General features: G+C 35.9%; 2 protein-coding genes across 2 annotated transcripts; one reads left to right on the forward strand and one right to left on the reverse strand.

Annotated features, from left to right (window-relative positions):
* Positions 1-1933: 1933 nt before the first annotated feature.
* LOC120207081 (ras-related protein RABC1) lies at positions 1934-4037 on the forward strand. Its single transcript, XM_039206597.1, has 6 exons — positions 1934-2204; positions 2289-2357; positions 2901-2966; positions 3230-3351; positions 3516-3644; positions 3765-4037. Exons 1-6 carry the CDS (start codon positions 2066-2068, stop codon positions 3876-3878), a joined length of 639 nt encoding a protein of 212 aa, XP_039062528.1. The 5' UTR covers positions 1934-2065; the 3' UTR covers positions 3879-4037.
* LOC120206175 (F-box protein SKP2A-like) lies at positions 3962-20477 on the reverse strand. Its single transcript, XM_039205899.1, has 5 exons — positions 20142-20477; positions 19891-20032; positions 19457-19807; positions 4420-4504; positions 3962-4136 (listed from the first exon to the last, which is right to left on the reverse strand). Exons 1-5 carry the CDS (start codon positions 20475-20477, stop codon positions 3962-3964), a joined length of 1089 nt encoding a protein of 362 aa, XP_039061830.1.
* Positions 20478-21979: the final 1502 nt, after the last annotated feature.

Consider the following 21979-nt stretch of genomic DNA (forward strand, 5'->3'; position numbering starts at 1 on the left):
GACTGCAGCAGAAGGAGATATCCGCCGATAGCATTTTTCCTGTAGTCAGTCGCTCGACACATCTCCATATACAGGAAAGCCAAAACTACCGAGCCCCAACTAAGTGATCCAGACAGATGAAAATCGTCAAGATGTCGCAACCACATACAGTGAACTTGGTTGCGTGATTTGTCCGGCATCAACAACCCTCCAATCAGCTGCAGTATGCATGCCCGTGCATACTTTTTAACTTCATCCTTTGAGGCGTCCTCACTCAAATTCTGCAAATTTGCATCTAACCAATTTAATGGTATCCGACCACCGTTAAAATTTCACGGGATACCTTCTAGATAATCCCGAGACAAAATAGTCCAATTATCATGCACCATCCCTAAAATCAAATATCCATCCACCGGAAGCCCAAGTGCATGAAAACATCCTCAAGAGTAATTGTGCACTCTCCGCATGGAAGATGGAATTTGTGAGTCTCTGACCTCCACCGCTCCACTAATTCAGAAATTAGGTTTTGTTCTATCCTACAATGCCTTTCATATCTAGCTATGTGACCGAATTCAGCCTTGACTAAATACGGCCAGACACGGTCGGGTATCGCTAACTTAAGGTTCCAAATAAAAAGATCTAATATACGGTCGCTTTCCTAAAAATATTAATAATTACCGTAAATTAATTTATAAACTAATAATCATGCATTAAATAAATAAATTATTACTAATAATTTAAATTAAATTAAAATATAAAAATGTTACCGTATCAACATAATGACGCGATATATGATTTCTATCCAAACGAAACAGACCGCCTTCTATTTTATAATTGCACAAAAAAAATTATTAAATAAAATATTAAAAATTTAAATAATTAAATAAAATACTAACAAAATATTAAATATAGTAAAATATACTTTAAAGAGTTATGAGAGAATATAAGAGTATTTGAGAGAAGTTGAGAGGATTTGATTTAATGAAAATGATTGAGAATGGAAGTATTTATAGGGAGGGAATGGGGGTGTGAACGGGCGGGTGGTTGCGAAATTAAAGCAAAGGCGCGGCCCATGCACCACGCCTTTCTGACGCGTGTCAGAATTAAAGCAAAGGCGCGACCCATGCACCGCGCTATACCCCTACGTGGTAGAAGGCGCGACCCATGCATCGCGCCTTATCCAACGTGTCGCCATGTCAACATAAGGCGCGATGTATAAGCCGCACATTCCTGCAAATGGTGTTAGATCGATAAATAAATATGAAAAGGTGTCTGACAGGTAAATAAAGTTAGTCAGATGATTTTTGGGAAAAATCACCTTATTTTTAACTCTTCAAAATTGACCCTTTTGAAAGGTTTTTGAACATTAGAAAAGTACCCAACTGCACTAATACAGGGACCTATGCAGTAATTTCACCGCACATGAAAGAATAAATCAGCTCACGCTTATCAATGGTCAACAGCTTTAAAGGCAAGGAGTAAATCAGCTAGCGTACCCCATCCCGTAGTGAATTAAATCCCAAACCGCTTGAGCACGTAACAGGGCGTGTTTAAGAAAACAAAAGGGTAAATTATGAATTTATCACTAAACTTTATTCTTTGTCCTATTTTTTCACTGAATTGTAAAAACTTTCTACTCATACATTAGATTTTTTTGGTTACTCTACAATTAAATAGTTAACGATGTCATTTTCAAAAACAAAATTTTCACTAAAATAATATCGTTTTACATCTATATAAAAGTCTATTTATAACATCGTTAGTGAGAAAACGTCTAAGTGACTAAAAAAACAAAATGTATCAAGTTCAGTGAAAAAATTAAAAATATATAAAGTATAATGAGTAAAATAAGAGAGAAAATAAAGTTTAATTACCAAATTTATAGTTTACCCAAGAAGAAAACGGTTTTATTTTATTTAAAGCTCTGTCATAGACCGACATAAAAGAAGAGTTTAGATTCTTCTTTCTTAAACTTTTGTTTTGCTTTTGATTTTCTCTGGAAACAAATACATCTTATCATTCTCCATTGTTTTCCAGATCCAAATATCAACACCAACTATTGTAGTTTTCAGGAGAATTTGAAAAGATGGAGTCATCTTCGACGAGTCAACCTGAGTTTGACTACTTGTTTAAGTTGTTATTGATTGGGGATTCGGGTGTGGGGAAGAGTACTCTGCTCTTGAGCTTCACTTCCGATACATTTGAGGAGCTCAATCCCACCATTGGTGACCTTTTTTCCCTTTGGTTAATTGTTTTATTAATATTGAAGAATGACTGATTAGGGTTTTGCTTCTTTTTTTCCTCTTTAGGTGTGGATTTTAAGGTGAAGCACGTTACTATTGGAGAGAAGAAGCTGAAGCTTGCCATTTGGGACACTGGTAAAACGTTGCCTGATCCTCTTTCTTTTTCCTGTTCCATTGTTTATTAGCAGTAGGAAGGAGGTAGAATTTTATTTTGAAATTATATTAGAAATTTAGTGGTACCATAAATTAGATCATCGATCGAAAATATAAAGAAAATGCACGTTTGAAATTTCGAATGTGCGACCGCCTCCATCCCTGATTAGCAGTGTAGTGGATACTTTTCTTTGATGATTAAGGTAGAAGATATCATTAGATATTGCGTGGGAAATATCAATCGTCATTGCTTTTATTTTGAGTTCTTAGAGCACATTTAAATGTATTATGTATTAGGTCATGATATTTGTAGAGTCGATTGTCTAGGTGTAAGTTCGCAACCGGTTTCCGTTATCTGTATCGACTTTAAAGTTATTATGAGTTATGTGGATGGAGTTCTTGTTCTCCTTCCATATCTGTAGAATTTGGTATTGATTATACATTTTGTTTGTCTTGTGTAAAATGAGCCGACGATTTGAATAAAGTAAATTGTTTTATAATTATTCATATCTTCGCTTTATGCAGCTGGACAAGAAAGATTTAGAACATTAACTAGTTCATACTACAGAGGAGCGCAAGGGATAATCATGGGTATGGACTTCATTCGTTTCTTGTTTGCGGCTACATTTGTTCGTCAATTGTTATGATTTGCATCTGTATCGTTAGAAAACAGTACACATATCGATCCATGAGATCTTGTGATAATAATGATTCACATCATCCATGAAGTTTTTTTTTTCCTTCTTTCATTGCTTACATAGGTTTCCCTTCAACTAAGGTAGACTCCTTGTTTGTGTGCATTTAAATACTCAGCTGGTTTATTTATAAACTGTATTATGTTTGTACTGTTACAGTGTATGATGTGACACGTCGAGACACATTTACGAATCTGTCCGACATATGGGCTAAAGAAATCGATCTATACTCGACAAATCAGGACTGCATCAAGATGCTTGTTGGCAATAAAGTCGATAAGGTGAGGTTTAAAGAGTGGTTATGTCCCTTATTTTCACCAGGGTTGTTTGTGTTATGCTGGTTCTTGACTGCTGTCTTTAATGATTTTGACATTCGATCACTTGTTTAAGAGAAGATGATTTTGCCTTTTGATTGTTAACTCCATCTACACCTTCATGTATACAGGAAAGTGAAAGAGTGGTAAGCAAAAAAGAGGGCATTGACTTTGCTCAGAAATACGGATGCCTTTTCCTCGAGTGCAGTGCGAAGACACGAGTCAATGTGGAACAATGCTTTGAGGAGCTTGTCTTAAAGGTAATTCACTTATGCTGTTTCGAGATATAACTTAAACATCGACCGGCATTTACAAGCATGCTATATGTCATGCTTAGGTTAGTTCATTTAACATTGTTAGGGACTATGTTTTGATTGCAGATATTGGATACACCAAGTCTCGTGGCCGAGGGATCATCTGGAGTGAAAAAGAACATCTTCAAACAAAATCCTTCGGAAACTGGTGCCGTGACCAGTGGCTGTTGCTCATGGTGATTTTATCGTTGAACTTGTCCCATTCTCTATAGGTTGGCGTTTAATTTTCTTTTACAGCTTTACACCTGTTTACTTTAGCTTGTTCATGCGGTGTCGTCGACAATGTCATGTACATTAATCCTGAATTTCCAACATTGAATAAGATCATGTTGTTGCTTATGTCTCGCCACTTGCTGAAAAACCTGAAGCATCCCTTTATGTTTGCATTGCCGTGTTTTCCTCCGAACAGGAGGCTTAGAGGTGGCGTTCAGGCTGCCACTTGAGATGGAATGGAGAAAAGATGTTATATTAAAAGTGATAAAAATGAATTTCAAATAGAATTTTGAGAGTGATGGATTTGTTCAAATTGCAAATTCTCTCTTTTTGAGGGTAAACTAATTAAAGCCTTAAGATCTTCTTTCTTGTCTTGTCCACCACACCTCCCTGCTTTTCTCTCAAGTCACGGCGACGTGGACGGTGGAATGCCGGCGGGCACCTACTTTGAGCTTTTTTTTATAGCTGAAACTATCTAATAATACCAGACAACAAGTAGGAAAGAAACCTGATGGACCCTTTTGTGGAGGTGGCTGCCTCCTCCTCCTCCTCCCTTTCTCTGCCACATCGGGATGCCGATGTTGAGGCTCTTTCTGCAACAACGTAGGCTAACCCACCGCAGCATCCATTTGTTAGGACCTTAAAACGTAATTAAACTTCCTAAAACTTAATTAAATCATAAAAATTAAGAGATAAAGGTCTTAAGAACTAATTAAATCATATATATATATATATATTTGTGGTAAAGACTTAATTCTATTAATTTAGAAACTAACAATATTCTCAAAAACAATAATACCACAAAATTTTGGTAGGGACAATAACTGAATTATAATGGTTTTAAAATTACTGGTAACCTAAAATATAATTATACCATCAAAGTTTAAAAGAGAAATTGCCCTTTCTACACACATCCGTCCCTGTTCTCAAGCACAACATTTTGATATAGAGTTTCTAGTTCTTACCTCTCTTTCATCATTTTCATGTTCTTTTTTGTTCGATATTTCTAGTTCAATAAATACATCAAGTTAGTTTGTTGTTATGCATCCTCCTCCTATTTCTCAAAGGTCTTCTAGAGTCTCTTGACCTCCCAATTGACTACATAACTATGTTTGTTCTTACAAATCCAATTCCTCCCTTCCAGGTTCGTATCTCATTTCTCATTACATTTCTTACTCTCATTTACCTCATACTACACAAAATTTTCTTTTTTCTTATACTACATTTATTGAACCTCAAACTTATGTTGAAGCTAGCAAAAACTTTACGTTCAAACTATGAAAGGGGAGATTCGAGCTTCAGAAGACAATAACACTTGTCTTTAATTTCTTTACCTCCGGGTGAAGTTCCTATTGACTGTAACCGAGTCTATAAGATCAAGTATAAAGCCCCTAACGAAATTGAGAGGTTTAAGGCTCGTTTGGTTGCTAAAAGCTATAATTAGCAGGAAGATGTTGATTGTACTGAAACTTTTTCTCTTGTAATTAAGTTAGTGGCTGTGAGAACTATCCTTACTCTTGTGACTGTTTTTGATCTGTCTATCTATCAGATGAATGTTTACATGTCTTTTTATAAGGTGATTTAGTTGAATAGGTATAAATATAATTTTTTTCGAAGTTTTGTAATTAGAGAGAGAATCTCGTATGCAGGTTGCAAAAAAAATCAATTTATGGACTAAAACAAGCTTCTAGACAGTGACCATGAAGTTGACAGAAGCTTTATTAGATACAAAGTAAAAGTGATTATTCGATGTTCACCAAAAAGCTCGGAGATAAATAAGTGGTTATGTTGATGATAGGGAAGCGGTGGCGGATTAATTAAAGTTGCTCTTGTTGAAGAATCAGGCCTAGAAAGTTCTAGACTCGATGAAGAACAAAGGGGAATGTGGCGGTAACAATTAGGATTTTTTAGGATTTCTTTTAGGTGTTGGAATCAAGGTAAAAAGGTTATAACAAAATAAACAAAAGATAAAGAAATTGATAAGATAATAAAGAAATCAAAAGACCTCCCTTATGAAGGTGGATGGTAAAGATGATTGATGGTGCGGATGGATTTGTGGAAAATAGATAGATAAGTGTCCTATCGAACCCTCCTAGTCGCAATGAAAAGGCAAACTCGATAAATGACTCTAACCAACCCTCCTAGTCGCGATGAAAAGGCAAATTGGAGTGTGAAGATTAATCTCCCTCACAAGAACTTGAAAGAACCCCAGGAGAAAAAGCTTTGAAGGCACAAGGCAATCAACACTTGCAAAAAACGAACTCTCGTTGTATTATTAATCAAAGAAATCTGTTTTACAAAGTTGAATGAAGCCTCCTTTATATAGGGGTTGAGTTCTAAAGGTCCTAAATAACTAATTAATAAAATAATAACAAACTAAACATATCTTAACTCTAATTCCTAATAAAATAATAATAACTAAAAATAATATTTTAATTCAACTTTAATTCCTAATAAAATAATAAATATAATCCTAAAAAATAATGCATCATACTATATTAGATTATATTACAAATAATCAATATAAATATTAAAAATTTGTAATATTTACAAAATCACGTATTAATCTCGTATAAGAATTTCTGCATGTGATGTCTTCACTAAAATGAATATATCTTGAGTTCCCAATATCGGATTGATGCGATTCAAGAACCGTTGGAAAGCTAAGAGACAGATGGTTGTATATCCAGAATACATCTTGATCAAATAAGATCAAGATCCCATTCAAAAAGTCGTCGCAAATCTGTTGCTGTTCTGATCTTCTTTTCCAAGGCTTAGACTAGTGGATCATTTGGAAGAGGTATTACTTCTTCCTTTGATGTGAGCATTGCAATGCATGTATCATCCTCCATTTATTCAAAAAGATTTGACCTCGAATCTGAATTATTAAAGGGAGCAATATTAGAATCATTTAATGATTCATTCACATTAAGCTTACCGAATATATATGCTTTGAATCTTCGAGACTTTGTTCTTCTAATAGGTTCGAGTAGAAACATTAGTCAAAAGAAGCATGTATTATGGACTCTGGTGCATGTATCATTCTCCCACTCCTCAAAAGTATTCGTCCTCAAATCTCGGTCTTTAGACTCTCGTAAATCGTGACTCTTCATTGATATGACATAGTCATTAGGGCTTTCAGGTGGTAACCCGTCAGGAGGGTCACCTAGCACTATTCAACAACTCTTGGTGATGGAAGATGGTGTGGGCCAGTTGTCGCAACCGTCTTTCGGTTGGGCCCCGGAATTGGGCTTCGACTTGAAAAATGTGGATTGGAGTCGCCACCGATCATTTATTTAAAAATAAATGGGTTGATCGGATACCCTATTTCTTACCTGATCTGCGTCTTACTAGAAATATGTCGGGCTCGGGAGTCGGTTACGGTCAAGGAAGGATTAGCACTCTTGAACCGCCATTTCGGTACTACGTAATTTCCAGTTGTCTTAATTAAGAAAATTGTAATTTTAAATTAAAAGGTAAAATTTGATCATGAATTACTTACCTCTGATTAATTGACGAAAATACCCTTAAAAGTCATAAGATGTGTTAGAGGGAAAAATGAATAAATGAAAAAAAAATAAAGAATAAAAATAAGTAAAAATAAATAAAAATAAAAGGCAAAATAAATAAATAAATAAATGAAATATTAATATATATATATATAAATGAGTAAAATAGAAAAATAATAATCATAACAATAATGATAGTAATATGAAAATATAATATAATATAAACAAATAAAAAAAAACAAAAACAAAAACAAATAAATAAATATATAAATCAAATATAAAAGTATACATATAATGATAATTGGCTTATAAATAAACTATTAAAACATACATATATACATATAATGATAAAGTAAAAAAAAAAACTAAATAAAGATAATTACAATATATATATATATGGTAATAATACGCTTATAAGTAAAATATTTAAAAAAAGTATATATATATATATATATATATATATATATATATATATAATAATATCTAAAAAATATATGTATATATAATAATAATATATAGTGTAAAAAATATCAATTGAAAATCATTTAAAAAAACATACATATATATATATTTATATAATGACAATAATATAAATAATAAATAAATAAAAATATCCATACAATAAATAAAATGACTAATATAAAGAAAAATAAAGATTGGGGCCAAATTTGAAAGACAATTAACGTTGATATTGCGCATTAGGGGGATAAAAAATGAACACGCCTCAGGATAGATCTAGGTTCGAAACTTCGAAACCCCACCCATTTTTGGTCATCGGCGCAACCCACGTTTTGGGTTATTCGAACCAAATCTCAAGAAAAATAACATGCACATGCGAGAAATGAACGAATAAAAAAAAATGCTACCTTTTATTTCCTTTTCGAATCGTTTACAATAGCTTTGCCTTTGTATTTTCTGTGCTTTCCTCTGTATTTTGTCTGTAAATCGTGTGTTACAATAGTGAGTTACAATGGCTATTTATAGTGCTTGTGGATCCTATCTTTAGGAGTTTAAATCATAGTAGAACTCTATCCTATTTTTAGGAGTTTTAATCCTAGCAAAATTCTATCCTATTTTTAAGAGTTTGAATCCTAGTAGGACTAAAAGGTTTGTTGACAACTGCCCCTCTTTGCCCATAGTCGTGTAACGAGGATAGAGAAAAGATTAAAAGACACACTTTTCGTTCGGTGGAGTTGAAAATTAACTCTGATGTTTCAATAACTCCCTGCCGAATTGAGTTACGGATGACTCCTCCGTCGTGAAGCCGAGTTCATCTTGAAATGATATTAAATTGAAGCCGTAGTTCAAAATTTGAATCAGCACGTGGCTTCTCGTTGCCCTTCGATCTTCTTCTCGGTTTAAAGACTTTGGATCGGATTTGAACTCAGAAATCTTCATTGACATATATCTTTTGCTTGAAAATGGTTGCTTGTCACCAAAGCACGGCATTTGATGCTCAAAGGTTTGGCATTTGATGCTCAAAGGTTTGGTATTTGATGCTCAAAGGATTGATGGGGTAGCTTGCATGCTCCTCTGCTGGAAGTGTTCTCTGACTCCCAATCTTCGTTGTCACACTCGGATTGTGCGATGCCTCATCAAGGAATTTGCGTGATCGCCTCGGTTTACACAATTTTTATATTCGAGCCGCCTTTTCAGGTTTTCAACTCGAACCCTCCTTTGGTTTCAAGGTGTTATTCAGGATTTACGTCTTGAACCCCCCTTTGTTATTTTTCTCTACCATGCATTAATTACATTGTTTTTTACAAATAAAGATTAATCCTGATGGGCGGGACGAAATCTGAAGATAGTCTCTTCTGTTTAGAAATACATGTATGATTAGAAGGGACTTTTAAGGCACGTAATGTAGGCCAGAGTTCATGGTTATGAAAGAAAAGGATAAATAGGCCCAAACAAGTGTTTCAGGGTGTTGAACCAAGGATCAATTCGTTCTGATGCTCAATTTGAGTCTGCTCGTATGTCTCTTTCCCTTGATGCTCTATGATCTTCGAGTGAAGTGATTCAGTGATTCGGGAATGATTGTGCTTGATCAATCTCATAGTTTGAAGCTTGATGTGCCATTTATCTTTAGGGAATCTTTGCATGTGCTTTTTGTCCCTTTTCCTTTTTGCTTATTTTCTTTTTTGTTCTTGTTTTTTCTTTTTTGTTTCTTTTCTTTTTTGTTCTTGATTGAATCTTCGCACTTGGTATTTGGCCCACCTTTTGGTATTTCCTTTGGATTGATGTCTTCACTCATGTGAGCAGATTTCTTCTACCTTGCTCCCCAGTGTGGAGGGTGATCCTTGGTTAGGGTTGAATCAGAAGAAAAATACGATAGGCTCAAAATGGGACACAATGGATATATTTTTTTCTCTTGTTGTGAAGGGATAAAGAAAGAAAGTCGTTCATCATTTCATACATGGAAGTCCTCAAAGAAGAGGTATCCCCAGGGGGATAGATTTTCAGGATTAATTCTATTTACATGAAAACAGTGTAATTAATGCATGATAGAATTATTTCGGATGAATTCTTCTTCTTTTTCCCCTAGATGTCTTAATGTTCAAGCTCCCTGCGAGATGCCCCAAGTTATGTCTTAGAAGAATGCTCATGTTCAAATGAACAACTCGATGTTGTGGGCTTTAATAGTGTAAAAATGCCAATTTTGAGTCTAAAAAGACAATGGTGTGATCTTATTGACTCAAACAAAGGTGTGGGTATATCAAAAAGATAAAGGTAATGTTCAAGAATTTCAAAGGGAGGTAATGTCAAAATTTGGTCTTTTTGGTAATGACCATGAGTTATTTTGGGTAAAGAATCAATGTATTTTTTTTTGGGGTTTGAGACAGGATAAGAAAGGTCTAACCTTGCCATATGTCAAAAATCTATAATTCTTGAAGAATTAAAAGAATCCTTAATTCATTTAATATTCGAAGAACTAAAGATTAGAATTTGTTCAATTGCTCCACCTTAGAAAGTAGCATAAATTCAATCCTTTAAAAGATTAAGCAAACGATGAAATATTAGAGACGCGTTTAAACAAAACAATCCTCTAACTGCAAATGGTATATGCCATGCCCCCTTCTTCGGTCGTTTATGCCCCTGAATCCATCAGGTTTTGGATCTTGCGCTTCAGCGCCTTATAGTTCTCAGAGGAATGTTTGGGACTTCTTATGTGGTAACAGCTAACAGCTTCAACATCGTAGTTCTTAGGATATGGGGATTCTTTTCTTAGATCATCATGGCCGGCTTTGTCTTACCATGAGCTGATCAGGCTCTTTAATGTTACAATCTTGCTTCCATGTGGTTAAATCCACTTCATCGAGTCCTTCATGACTTAATTTCATGTTTGTGAAAATGCTTAAAAATGTAGATGAAGATGCAAAAAGGCAAAAATGCAAAATGCAAGAATGCATGAAATGTTCGAGGCATTGATCCATAAAAGTGTCCATTATTATAAATAATCTTTACTTAGACAAAAATGTTTTATCTTGTAAGAGACATAAAAACGATCAAAGGTACATTCGGACTAAATCCTCTAGACCCCGAACAACTTCTAGTAGGTTGACAAGTCTTCTGTCTTCATCTGTCACTGGTTGTATGCCTTGTCGGACCATTCCAGCTTCCCTTGCCAGGCCGTGTAGATGACGAGCTGCCTTCTATACTTGATCCAGGAAGATTGTTTCTCTGACCTTCACCCTTTGTTGTGCTTGCTACCAACGAAAACGCCACTGTAAACCTCTGTCGAAGAGCACTATCTGAAGCTCGCTCACTTTCTTCTTGAATCCATCTATAATAGCTTCTAACTCAGTTATTGTTTTTCCATCTCTCTCATGTTGTTTCTCCAGATCAGCCATCTGGATTCTCAAGTATTGGTTTTGATGCTGACTGTCTGCTAAGCGCCTCTGGGCAGTCTTCATCTGTTCCTTCCAAGCTCTCTCATCAGGCCCTTCAAACTTTCTTTTCAAGCTATGAGCTTCTTCTTTCCAGTATTCAGAAGCCACTTTCAACTTGGAGTTATCCTTGACTTTATCTTGATACCTCTTTCTCAAGTCTTCGAGCTCTAAACAGACTCTTTTTTGTCCTCTTTCTAGTTTGTCTGCTCGATCTTTCTGAGAGTCGGCATCTAGATTCCACTGATAGCGCTCAGCCTCAAGTTCCTTTATCCTCTTCCCCAGCTCATTGTTCACAGTTTCAAACTCTGTTTTGGCTATCTCAAGTCCATAAGGGACATGCCTGAGATGCTCCTCCATGGTTCGTGTGTCCTCACAGTTTGGCACCGGGGTGTTGTCTTTTTTTCGCAATTTTTGCCACTCTAAATAGTATGGGATAAACTTGTCTTTAGCAGCCACAATATCCATCCGTAACACTTTCTTCCATGAATCGACAATCTCTTTGATCCTCTTCTTATAAATGTCACCGTGATACTCAAACTCTGATTTAGCTAGTCCGCATATTGCTGGGACAAACTGATGTGCCCCATAATGTCTAAGTGCTAACAATGGAGCATACCCAACTACACCCCAAAGTCCAAGTAAGGTCATAGTGTCGGAGTCCCCACATCGAAAAAGAACGTCACTGAGGAACAACCAGGGGGCTCTCCAGGTAATATCCTGATCTTGGAGATGAGTGAAGACTTTCATCTACTTCTCTTTTGAAGCGTCTTCGTGCCATTTTATGGTGATGAACTTTCTCAAAGGTGAATACGTAGTGCTAAATCGGCAGTAGGCAACCCCATTATTCTTCCAGAAGTGGCTGTGAATCCAGACTTGAATGAGCTGAACACATTCAATGAATCTACCTTCGCCAGCTCTTCGACAATGGTTGAGAGACCGAAAGGTCTCGGCTAAGATGGTTGGTGCTGGGTTGACCCGTTTCAGAAGTTGCTCAAACAGTTCCACCACGGCTACGTCAATACATCCCAAAATCTTCAGAAAGATGATCAAGCCATACATACCTAGTGCAAAAAAGGTTTATAGTCTTCCATTTATCAGGGTGGTCATTCATTAGTTTCCTTATGTGGATACACTCAATTCCCTACCCGTTACCTTTGTTTCGGAGTCGGTCAGTCACGCACTTTTCATCAACTCCTGCAATCTTAGCCAGTCTGTTCTTGAAAGACTGACTCTTGATGTGTTTGATGTAGGCTCGCTCCAGTTTAATGCTTTCACAGTGCAATAGAGTAGTATACTCCTCGATGGTAGGTACCATGTCCTCCTGGTTAAAAGTGAAACAATTGTATCCCGGGTTCCAGAATCGAACCAAGGCTCTGATTAAGGGCTCATCGGTCTTAACATGAAGAAAAAGTGCAATGTCACTATATCGCTGACTGAACTTCTGTTTCCAGTCATTCTTCAACTGCCCCAGATGTCTCGAAGCTCTTGCATGTCGTTCTGCTTTAGGCTAATAGAGGCGTAGCTAACCAGTTCTGACACATAGCTTCCTTGAAGACTGTCTCCCTTTTCCTGCTGAGTCTTCTCGGACCATAGTCGTACCTCGAGGTTTTTAATCTCTTGTATTACAACACCTTTATCCATTAATTCATATTATTTTGTGTAACAAACACCTTTTTAGGGATCAATGACCTCTTGTTATGATGCAAATGATGAAAACAAAATAAAAGAGGACAAAATAAAAAAAATTAGTGAGGTAAATTAAAATAATAAAATGAAAAATCCTACCCCACATGATATCTACCCGAACATGCTTAGTATTCCTACTCGGACATGATCTCTATCCCGCATGCTAATTTCAAACAAATCCTAACCGCGTATTTGTCTAGTTCGCATGCTTTGAACAGAAAGTAAAGCATGAAATAATTCTGGCATCCTAGGGTTTGAAATGAGGTTTTGGGGTAGGCTCTAATTCTTCAAAGTCTCCCGGTTTAGGTGCTAAAAAATGGTACCCGAGTTCTCCTTGCTGGTGCCTCCTTGGGCTTGTCAGACCCTTAGTCCTAAACCCATCACAGGCTTGTGTGGACTAAGTTAAACTCGAGAGGACACATTCCCTTATGTCTATGCGGAGAATAAATTCACACGAAGACATAAGGTATATGAATCCCGAAGGCTACTTGCTAGGCATATGCAGTGAATAAATTCACACGAATGCGTCACTTTCACCCCCACTTAAAACGGGTTCGGAGCTCGGGTTTAGAGCCTTAGATGAAAAAAGACTTTAAGGGCTGAAATCATTGAGAAAATGGTTAGTACAACTATTTACTCGAAAAAATATAATCAAAAGTAAGCAATAAGGATCGAAATGTTACCTTAAAATTTAAACTTACCCTTTTCGTTAAAAAGAAAACTGAAAATTACCTTAGCCTGACTCACTTGAGAATCCCCATCGGAGTCGCCAAGCTGTCGCAACCGTCTTTCGGTTGGGCCCCGGAATTGGGCTTCGACTTGAAAAATGTGGATTGGAGTCGCCACCGATCATTTATTTAAAAATAAATGGGTTGATCGGATACCCTATTTCTTACATGATCTACGTCTTACCAGAAATATGTCAGGATCGGGAGTCGGTTACGGTCAAGGAAGGATTAGCACCCTTGAACCGCCCTTTCGGTACTACGTAATTTCCAGTTGTCTTAATTAAGAAAATTGTAATTTTAAATTAAAAGGTAAAATTTGATCATGAATTACTTACCTCTGATTAATTGACGAAAATACCCTTAAAAAGTCATAAGATGTGTTAGAGGGAAAAAATGAATAAATGAAAAAAAAATGAAGAATAAAAATGAGTAAAAATAAATAAATAAATAAAAGGAAAAATAAATAAATAAATGAAATATTAATATATATATATATATATATATATATATAAATGAGTAAAATAGAAAAATAATAATCATAACAATAATGATAGTAATATGAAAATATAATATAATATAAACAAATAAAAAAACAAAAACAAAAAAAATATATATATATATAAATCAAATATAAAGGTATACATATAATGATAAAGTAAAAAAAAACTAAATAAAGATAATTACAATATATATATATGGTAATAATACGCTTATAAGTAAAATATTTAAAAAAAAGTATATATATATATATATATATAATAATATCTAAAAAATATATGTATATATAATAATAATATATAGTGTAAAAAAATCAATTGAAAATCATTTAAAAAAACATACGTATATATATTTATATAATAACAATAATGTAAATAATAAATAAATAAAAATATCCATACAATAAATAAAATGACTAATATAAAAGAAAAATAAAGATTGGGGCCAAATTTGAAAGACAATTAACGTTGATATTGCGTATTAGGGGGATAAAAAATGAACACGCCTCGGGATAGATCTAGGTTCGAAACTTCGAAACCCCACCCATTTTTGGTCATCGGCACAACCCACGTTTTGAGTTATTCGAACCAAATCTCAAGAAAAATAACGTGCACATGCGAGAAATGAACGAATCAAAAAAAATGCTACCTTTTATTTCCTTTTCGAATCGTTTACAATAGCTTTACCTTTGTATTTTCTGTGCTTTCCTCTGTATTTTGTCTGTAAATCGTCTGTTACAATAGTGAGTTACAATGGCTATTTATAGTGCTTGTGGATCCTATCTTTAGGAGTTTAAATCATAGTAGAACTCTATCCTATTTTTAGGAGTTTGAATCCTAGCAAAATTCTATCATATTTTTAGGAGTTTGAATCCTAGTAGGACGAAAAGGTGTGTTGACACCAGTCTCGTGTTGCTTTTACTTTTTCATCATTTATATGGATTCCCTGTGCACGAACTATAAAGCCTATGGACTTGTTCAAATCATGTTTCGTCATTAAGATGGCATCACGACTAAGGCTTTCCTGGATGTAGCCTTTTTGTAACAAATTTAACTTTTTGGTTTCTTCAAGATTGTATGTTTGACGAGGTATGATGGAACCTTGAATTAGATTGGTTTAGTGTTATTTTCCTCTCTCCAGTGGTAATCCGTCAAGTGGATCACCTAACACTTCTTGAAAATCCTGTAACAAAGATGAAAACACACTAGGCAAATCCTTGTTAATGTTAGAAATCGAAACAATTGATTTCCTAAAGCGAACAAAGATGGCAGGTTGTTTGTAAAGAAGGTTCTCTCTCAATTATTTTGTGCTCACACATAGATTTTGAGTCACTATTTTCTTCTCACAATTAGGTTCACTCACATCCCATGGGTCATTATTCTTTTGGCTTTTGTAACTAGTGACTTCTTTTGTTTTTGCCTCTTTCTCAACTTTTTCTGTTTTTGCTTTCCCTACCTCCTCACAAATTCTCATTTGATCTTTAGGGGTTGGAGGTGTGTCATTCTTTGCTGGTCGTTATTTCTCCTTGTCAGGTTTGTCATCTCTCGACTTTTTTAAAGAAGGTGAAGTAGAAGATGAGGAAGAATTTGAAGGATTACCTTGGTAAATGCATGAAGTACCTTGGTAGTGTTCTCTAAATCGAAATCTCTTTTGGATTTGTTCTTTGATTGTCATTGCTTTCTTTAGTGTATCTTCAAGGTTTCCGTATCCATGGAGATCAAGAAGATCAATGATGTTTGAGTTTAAGCCGACGACGAATCTTGACACGATGTCCTTTTCTTCTTCAGTTATGTTAGCCTTATTGAGTAAGGACTGCATCTCCTTGTAGTAGTCTTCAACTGAACTTCTACCTTGTCGAAGTCGGTATAGTCATAGTTTAACTTCTCGTGTATAATGTGTCGGTAGGAATCTCTTCCTAATGGTTTGTTTGAGGTCAGTCCAAGAAGTGATTGCTTGAATTTGGAAGTTCTCGATCTTTTTCCTTGTTTGCATCCACCAAGTTCGAGCATATCCTTCGAATTGCATGGTGATGAGGGGAACTTGTTTAGCTTGGGGGCAGTCATGGTATACGAACATGAGATAAACTTTTACTTCCAAATAGATGTACTTGTCTGGATCGTTATCTCCTTTGAAAGACAAGATTGTGAACTTTGGTTTTGCAAAGAGTTCAGGTTCTTGGAAACGTGGTTGTTCTCGCCTGGGTACCAAAAGTTCAGCATTGTTTGGTCTTGGATTCTGGTTTGGTGGATCCAGTTGTGGTTCTCGTCGTTCTCTCACGGCATGTTAAGTTCATCAAATCTTTCAATTTGAGTCGTGAGTCAGGCAAGTGCGGCTAAGATAATCGTAAGTTTCTTGTTGTTATTGTCACCCATCCTGAAATCATAATACTCAAAAGAAAATTGTAAAGTAAACTAAAAATAAAAGAAAGAAAATTCAACAAAGCAAGAAACCTCACAAGTCACTCCAAGAAAGTAACACAGCGAGAGGCAAGTAAGCCGATATTGTACTCTTTAAAACTCACTTTACCAAGTAGTCTTCCACAGTTCGTATCAGAGTTTGATTACTAGAAAAGGCGATAAGAAAACCTAAAAGCTCTAAGAGGCCAAACAAGGGTTAGACTCCAAGAGAATGAGAATGCAAACAAGGAAGAAGTATGCAAACTCTTTAGTCCTACTAACACAAGAAATATAATGTGCTAAATAATGCAAAAGAACAATAAAAAGTAAAAACAAAAGAACCTAAAGCACTAAGAGTCAAAGAAAAAAAAGAACCAAACCAGAAACCTAGAAAACGCTGGGTCAACTTGAACAACGTTTTTGAGGGGGTTACCGGTGTCCAAAGATTTTGGAAACATTATTGAATGTCTTTAGATGCGTATAGAAACCACCTGTAAAATTTCAGAACCAAATACCTTTAGTAGTATCCAGTAGACTGTTGAATGGTGAGTCCTCAAACAATATGTTTTTTCGTGATCGCTTTGTTCAAAGGTGTTCTTGATCTCCAAAAATTCTCATTTTTTTGAATGATCTTCAATATATTCAATTTGAATCTGGAAATTTTAAACACGAAATTCCTCCTGTATAATTTTCAAGAAATTCAACAAGATTCTAGACCGAATCCGCCGATGAAACTTGAATCATGTATTTGAAGGCTCTAATAAACTCAGATTGGGGTGAATTTTGGACTGGAGATTACTATTAGGATGAATATAAGATATGGGGAAAATCATCCCTAAATTCATTCATTTGCAATTTTTTCAATTTTTGTGACTTGAAACGATGAATCTTTTGTGAGCTAGCTCCATTGGCATACCTTGACGGTTTTGTGTGCAAGAACAAGCAAGATTGCTTACTTGTTTCCAAGAATCGGCCTAAATCTGATACCAATTGATAGAGAAATGGTGGCGGATTAATGAAAGTTGCTCTTTTTGAAGAATCAAACCTAGAAAGCTCTAAACTCGATGAAGAACAAAGGGGATGAAAAGGGGAATGTGGCGGTAACAACTAGGATTCTTTAGGGTTTCTTTTAGGTGCTGGAATCAAGGCAATAAGATTAGAACAAAATAAACAAAAGATAAATAAATTGAAAATAAAATAAGATAATAAAGAAATCAAAAGATCTCTCTTATGAAGGTGGACGGTAAAGATGATTGATGGTGCAGATGGATTTGTGGAAAATAGATGGATAAGTGTCCTATCGAACCCTTCTAATCGCAATGAAAAGGAGAACTCGATAAATGACTCTAACCAACCCTCCTAGTCGCGATGAAAAGGTAAATTGGAGTGTGAAGATTAATCTCCCTCACAAGAGCTTGAAAGAACTCCAGGAGAAGAAGCTTCGAAGGCACAAGGTAATCAACACTTGCAAAAATGAACTCTCGTTCTATTATTAATCAAAGAAATCTGTTTTATAAAGTTGAATGAAGCCTCCTTTATATAGGGGTTGAGTTCTAAATGTCCTAAATAACTAATGAATAAAATAATAATAAACTAAACATGTCTTAACTCTAATTCCTAGTAAAATAATAATAACTAAAAATAATGTTTTAACTCAACCTTAATTCCTAATAAAATAATAAATATAATCCTAAAAGATAATGCATTATCCTATATTAAATTATATTACAAATAATCAATATAAATATTAAAAATTTGTAATATTTACAAAATCACGTATTAATCTCGTATAAGAATTTCTGCATGTGTTGTCTTCACTAAAATTGATGTATCTTGAGTTTTCAATATCTGATTGATGCGATTCAAAAACCGTTGGAAAGCTAAGAGACAGACGGTTGTATATCCAGAAGACATGTTGACCAAATAAGATCAAGATCCCATTCAAAAAGTCGTCGTAAATCTGCTATTGTTCTAATCTTTTCCAAGGTTTAGACGAGTGGATCATTTGAAAAGTTATTGCTTATTCCTTTGATGTGAGCCTTACGATGCATGTATCAGTTGATCTCTTTATATTTGCAGTATAACATCTAAGTCAATTTATGTAGTAACCAAAATGATCACATTTAGTAGCAACTGTTAGACGTGTGAAAAAAAGATCCATGGTAAGTAATGCTGATGGAAGCTTCCAACGAATGTCATTTGATAGTATTTTGTTATTCAATCTAGGCCTCATGTCCAATGCCGAGAAAAAATTGTCATTGGTTTTTGTGTTTAATTGGGGAATCCTTTGATTTCATGGAAATCAAAAAAGCAAAGTACGATAATAAGGTCGTCAGTCGAAGCAGAATATAGGACCATAGCTGTGACAACATAATTCATTTTCTGACAGAACTTGAAATGACGAATGCAAAACAAGTTAAGCTCTTTTGCTACAATAAAGTAGTATTACAAATAGCGGAAACTTATGCGGTTAAAATAAAGCTAATAAACGGTGTGAATGGTTAAAAATGTGACATGTTAAAAATATAATACAAAATGTTATAATTTAGAACTGAAAAAATTATTAAACTTAGTAAATAGCATGTTACACTTAAAATGTTATAAACGGTAAGAAAATAAATTATAAATGATTCTTATAAATTTAATAATTTTTTACTATTTACAATGATAATGATTATTACCATGAATCCAATAGTGTGTCTGCATTCATATGTATATATATATATATATATATATATATATATATATATATGTATATATATATATATATATATATATATATATATATCATAGAAATGAACATTGAACACCCCCTCCAATGAGCAGAGTGATAAATACTGTTGAACGTCCGATGAGCTTGAACGGCACAAGCACAATGCACGGACGTTAAGTTCAGGCAGCCGCTCATGACAAGGGAATGCCTTCCTGAGCAGGTATGAAGTGCAGGGAACGTATCGCATAATGCCTGGACAGCCGAAGTAGTCAAGGCCGTACACTGGCTTATATTCGGACTTTTCAGGCCATCTTCATCGTCGTATCTACCTTTCATCGACTCCCACGTCAAACACTTGTTCTTCATTCGGCTTTGAGCCAGCGAGTATATCGCCCTGTCCGTGATGTTACGGCAATAGTACAGTCCGAGGGACCTCAGATGGACACACTCATTTGCTAAAGCAATCACGCTATCATCTGCAGTAACAAGTTCATTCTTCACCTATATATCTTACATTGCACCGTGAAATGGAAAATAAGCACCAAATGCAAAGGAATACCTGTTATGCGAATGTAACCGCACAAGTCCAGGCATCTAAGATCGGGGCATCCATTCGCTAAACTCATGACTCCGTGATCACCAACATTGTCACACCAACCCAGGTTTGAAGATTGCAACATATTGCAGTTTCGTCCAATAGCCTGTGCGGATAACCAATTCAAGCAATTCGTCATGTTTTTTTACAGGCGAGCAACATCTTTTTTCATCAGCAAGTAAACAATAATCCATCATAAAACTGTTTTCATATACCTGCAATGCATGGTCGGTTGCAGCTTTAACACATCCGCAGAGGTTTAATACTTTTAGTTTTCGACAAAAGTTAGTCAGATACGCAAGAACTTCGTCGCTGAATGACGTGCAGCCACTGATGTTAAGCCTTTGAAGGTTAGGACAACCATGGGCCAATGCATACAACGAGCAATCACTAAGCTTGAAACTTTTGCTGAGATCCAGGTCCTGCAGATCGTGACAGAACTTCGAAATCGTCTCGACAGCGTCGTCCTTCAGCTGTGGATTCTCTTGGCGCAATATCAAGGTTTGCAACTTGATGAATTTCGGCACAAGAGACAGAACCAAGTTGTTCATGTTCCTTCTGCACCTAAAGTAAGATTTTAGACAACACAGCTATTTGCAAGAGGGATATAAAGACACAAAACATAGGTCCTACGTTTATATTACCAACGATGAGGCCAAAAACATAGCAAGCAAACAAATCTAAATGCAGCTAAGCAAAATACCACAACTGATGCTTCCATGAGTTGGGATTAATGTCCATGAACCGATTAAAGAATCGCTATTATGCACCGAGAAGAAGGTGCATACAACCTTACATTATCTCTAATTGTTGAAGTTTATGCATAAGAACTTGAAGATTATCAAGAAGATACAAAGAGATGTGTTATTAGCCAAGACTACTCAGTACATTTATACACAAGTTCACAGCCTTAACAACCTCATAACTGCTTCTAACCACTCTAACTAATTAACCAACTGCACACTAATTGCTTGCACACACACACCCCAAACCATGCTGCACACACACGCACATAAGCATGTAATCATGCTCCAACATTCTCCCCGTCCTTCTCAGCTGTTCGCTTTTCTGCTATCTGAACTTTCTGACGAAACAGCATGTGCGCTGACTTAGCCAACGGTTTGGTCATGCCATCCGCAACTTGATGCTCTGCTGGTACGTAATTCACACGAACAACCCCACACTCAACTTTCTCACGTACAAAGTGAATATCCAACTCTATATGCTTCGATCGTGCATGAAATACCGGATTCGCACTCATGGCAACAACAACTCGTATTATCACTCCACACAACCGAAGCTGTATCAACCGCTTCACCCATGTCTGCTAACAATGACTTAATCCAAACCACCTCAGCAACGGTATCCGCAATACTACGGTATTCAGCTTCTGTTGTCGAACGAGCCACAGCCTTTTGCCTCTTCGCACTCCACGAGATCAAATTGCAGCCAAGAAATACACAAGAGCCAGAAACCGACCGCCGATCATCGACGTTACTCGCCAGTCAGCATCCGCAAACGCAGTTACACAGCAAACTTCAGACGTAGAAGAACGTCTAAATACCAAGCCACAGTCAAGTGTTCCATTTAAGTAACGCAATATTCGCTTAACAGCCAACCAATGACCATCACAAGGCCGATGCATGTATTGAGCCACACGATTAACGCTAAACGCGATATCGGGCCTCATATGACTCAAGTATAATAAAGAACCAACAATGCTTCGATATAACCATGCGTCTGAGAGTGGCTTCCCAGCATCAACAGTCAATTTTGGCGAAACCACCATCGGCGTAGGTGCAGGTTTAGCAGCAAGCATACCAGTTTGTTCCAGCAGCAAGCATACCAGTTTGTTCCAGCAACCCTCGAACGAACTTACGCTGGCTCAGTACCAACTGCTCAGAAGTCCTATGGACTTCAACACCAAGAAAATACCCCAGCTCCCCCAAATCTTTCAAGGAAAACTTGTCACCAAGCAAGCGCACAACCTCATTAATAGTAACATTAGACTCACCAGTGATGATAATGTCATCGACATAAACAAGCACCATCA

The sequence above is a fragment of the Hibiscus syriacus genome, unplaced genomic scaffold, assembly GCF_006381635.1.
Source record: "Hibiscus syriacus cultivar Baekdansim isolate YM2019G1 unplaced genomic scaffold, ASM638163v2 tig00000477_pilon, whole genome shotgun sequence".
NCBI classification, from domain to species: Eukaryota; Viridiplantae; Streptophyta; class Magnoliopsida; order Malvales; family Malvaceae; genus Hibiscus; species Hibiscus syriacus.

What these genes read in the sequence shown, in the direction of transcription:
- LOC120207081 (XM_039206597.1), top strand. Translation starts at nt 2,066, where the DNA reads ATGGAGTCATCTTCGACGAGTCAACCTGAGTTTGACTACTTGTTTAAG. An exon ending in GCTTGCCATTTGGGACACTG is followed by an intron (nt 2,358 to 2,900) that starts GTAAAACGTTGC and finishes CGCTTTATGCAG; the next exon opens with CTGGACAAGAAAGATTTAGA. An exon ending in TTGAGGAGCTTGTCTTAAAG is followed by an intron (nt 3,645 to 3,764) that starts GTAATTCACTTA and finishes TTTTGATTGCAG; the next exon opens with ATATTGGATACACCAAGTCT.
- LOC120206175 (XM_039205899.1), bottom strand. Translation starts at nt 20,477, where the DNA reads ATGAACAACTTGGTTCTGTCTCTTGTGCCGAAATTCATCAAGTTGCAA. An exon ending in CGGTTACATTCGCATAACAG is followed by an intron (nt 19,808 to 19,890) that starts GTATTCCTTTGC and finishes TTGTTACTGCAG; the next exon opens with ATGATAGCGTGATTGCTTTA. An exon ending in AGCTCATCGGACGTTCAACA is followed by an intron (nt 4,505 to 19,456) that starts GTATTTATCACT and finishes ACGTTGTTGCAG; the next exon opens with AAAGAGCCTCAACATCGGCA.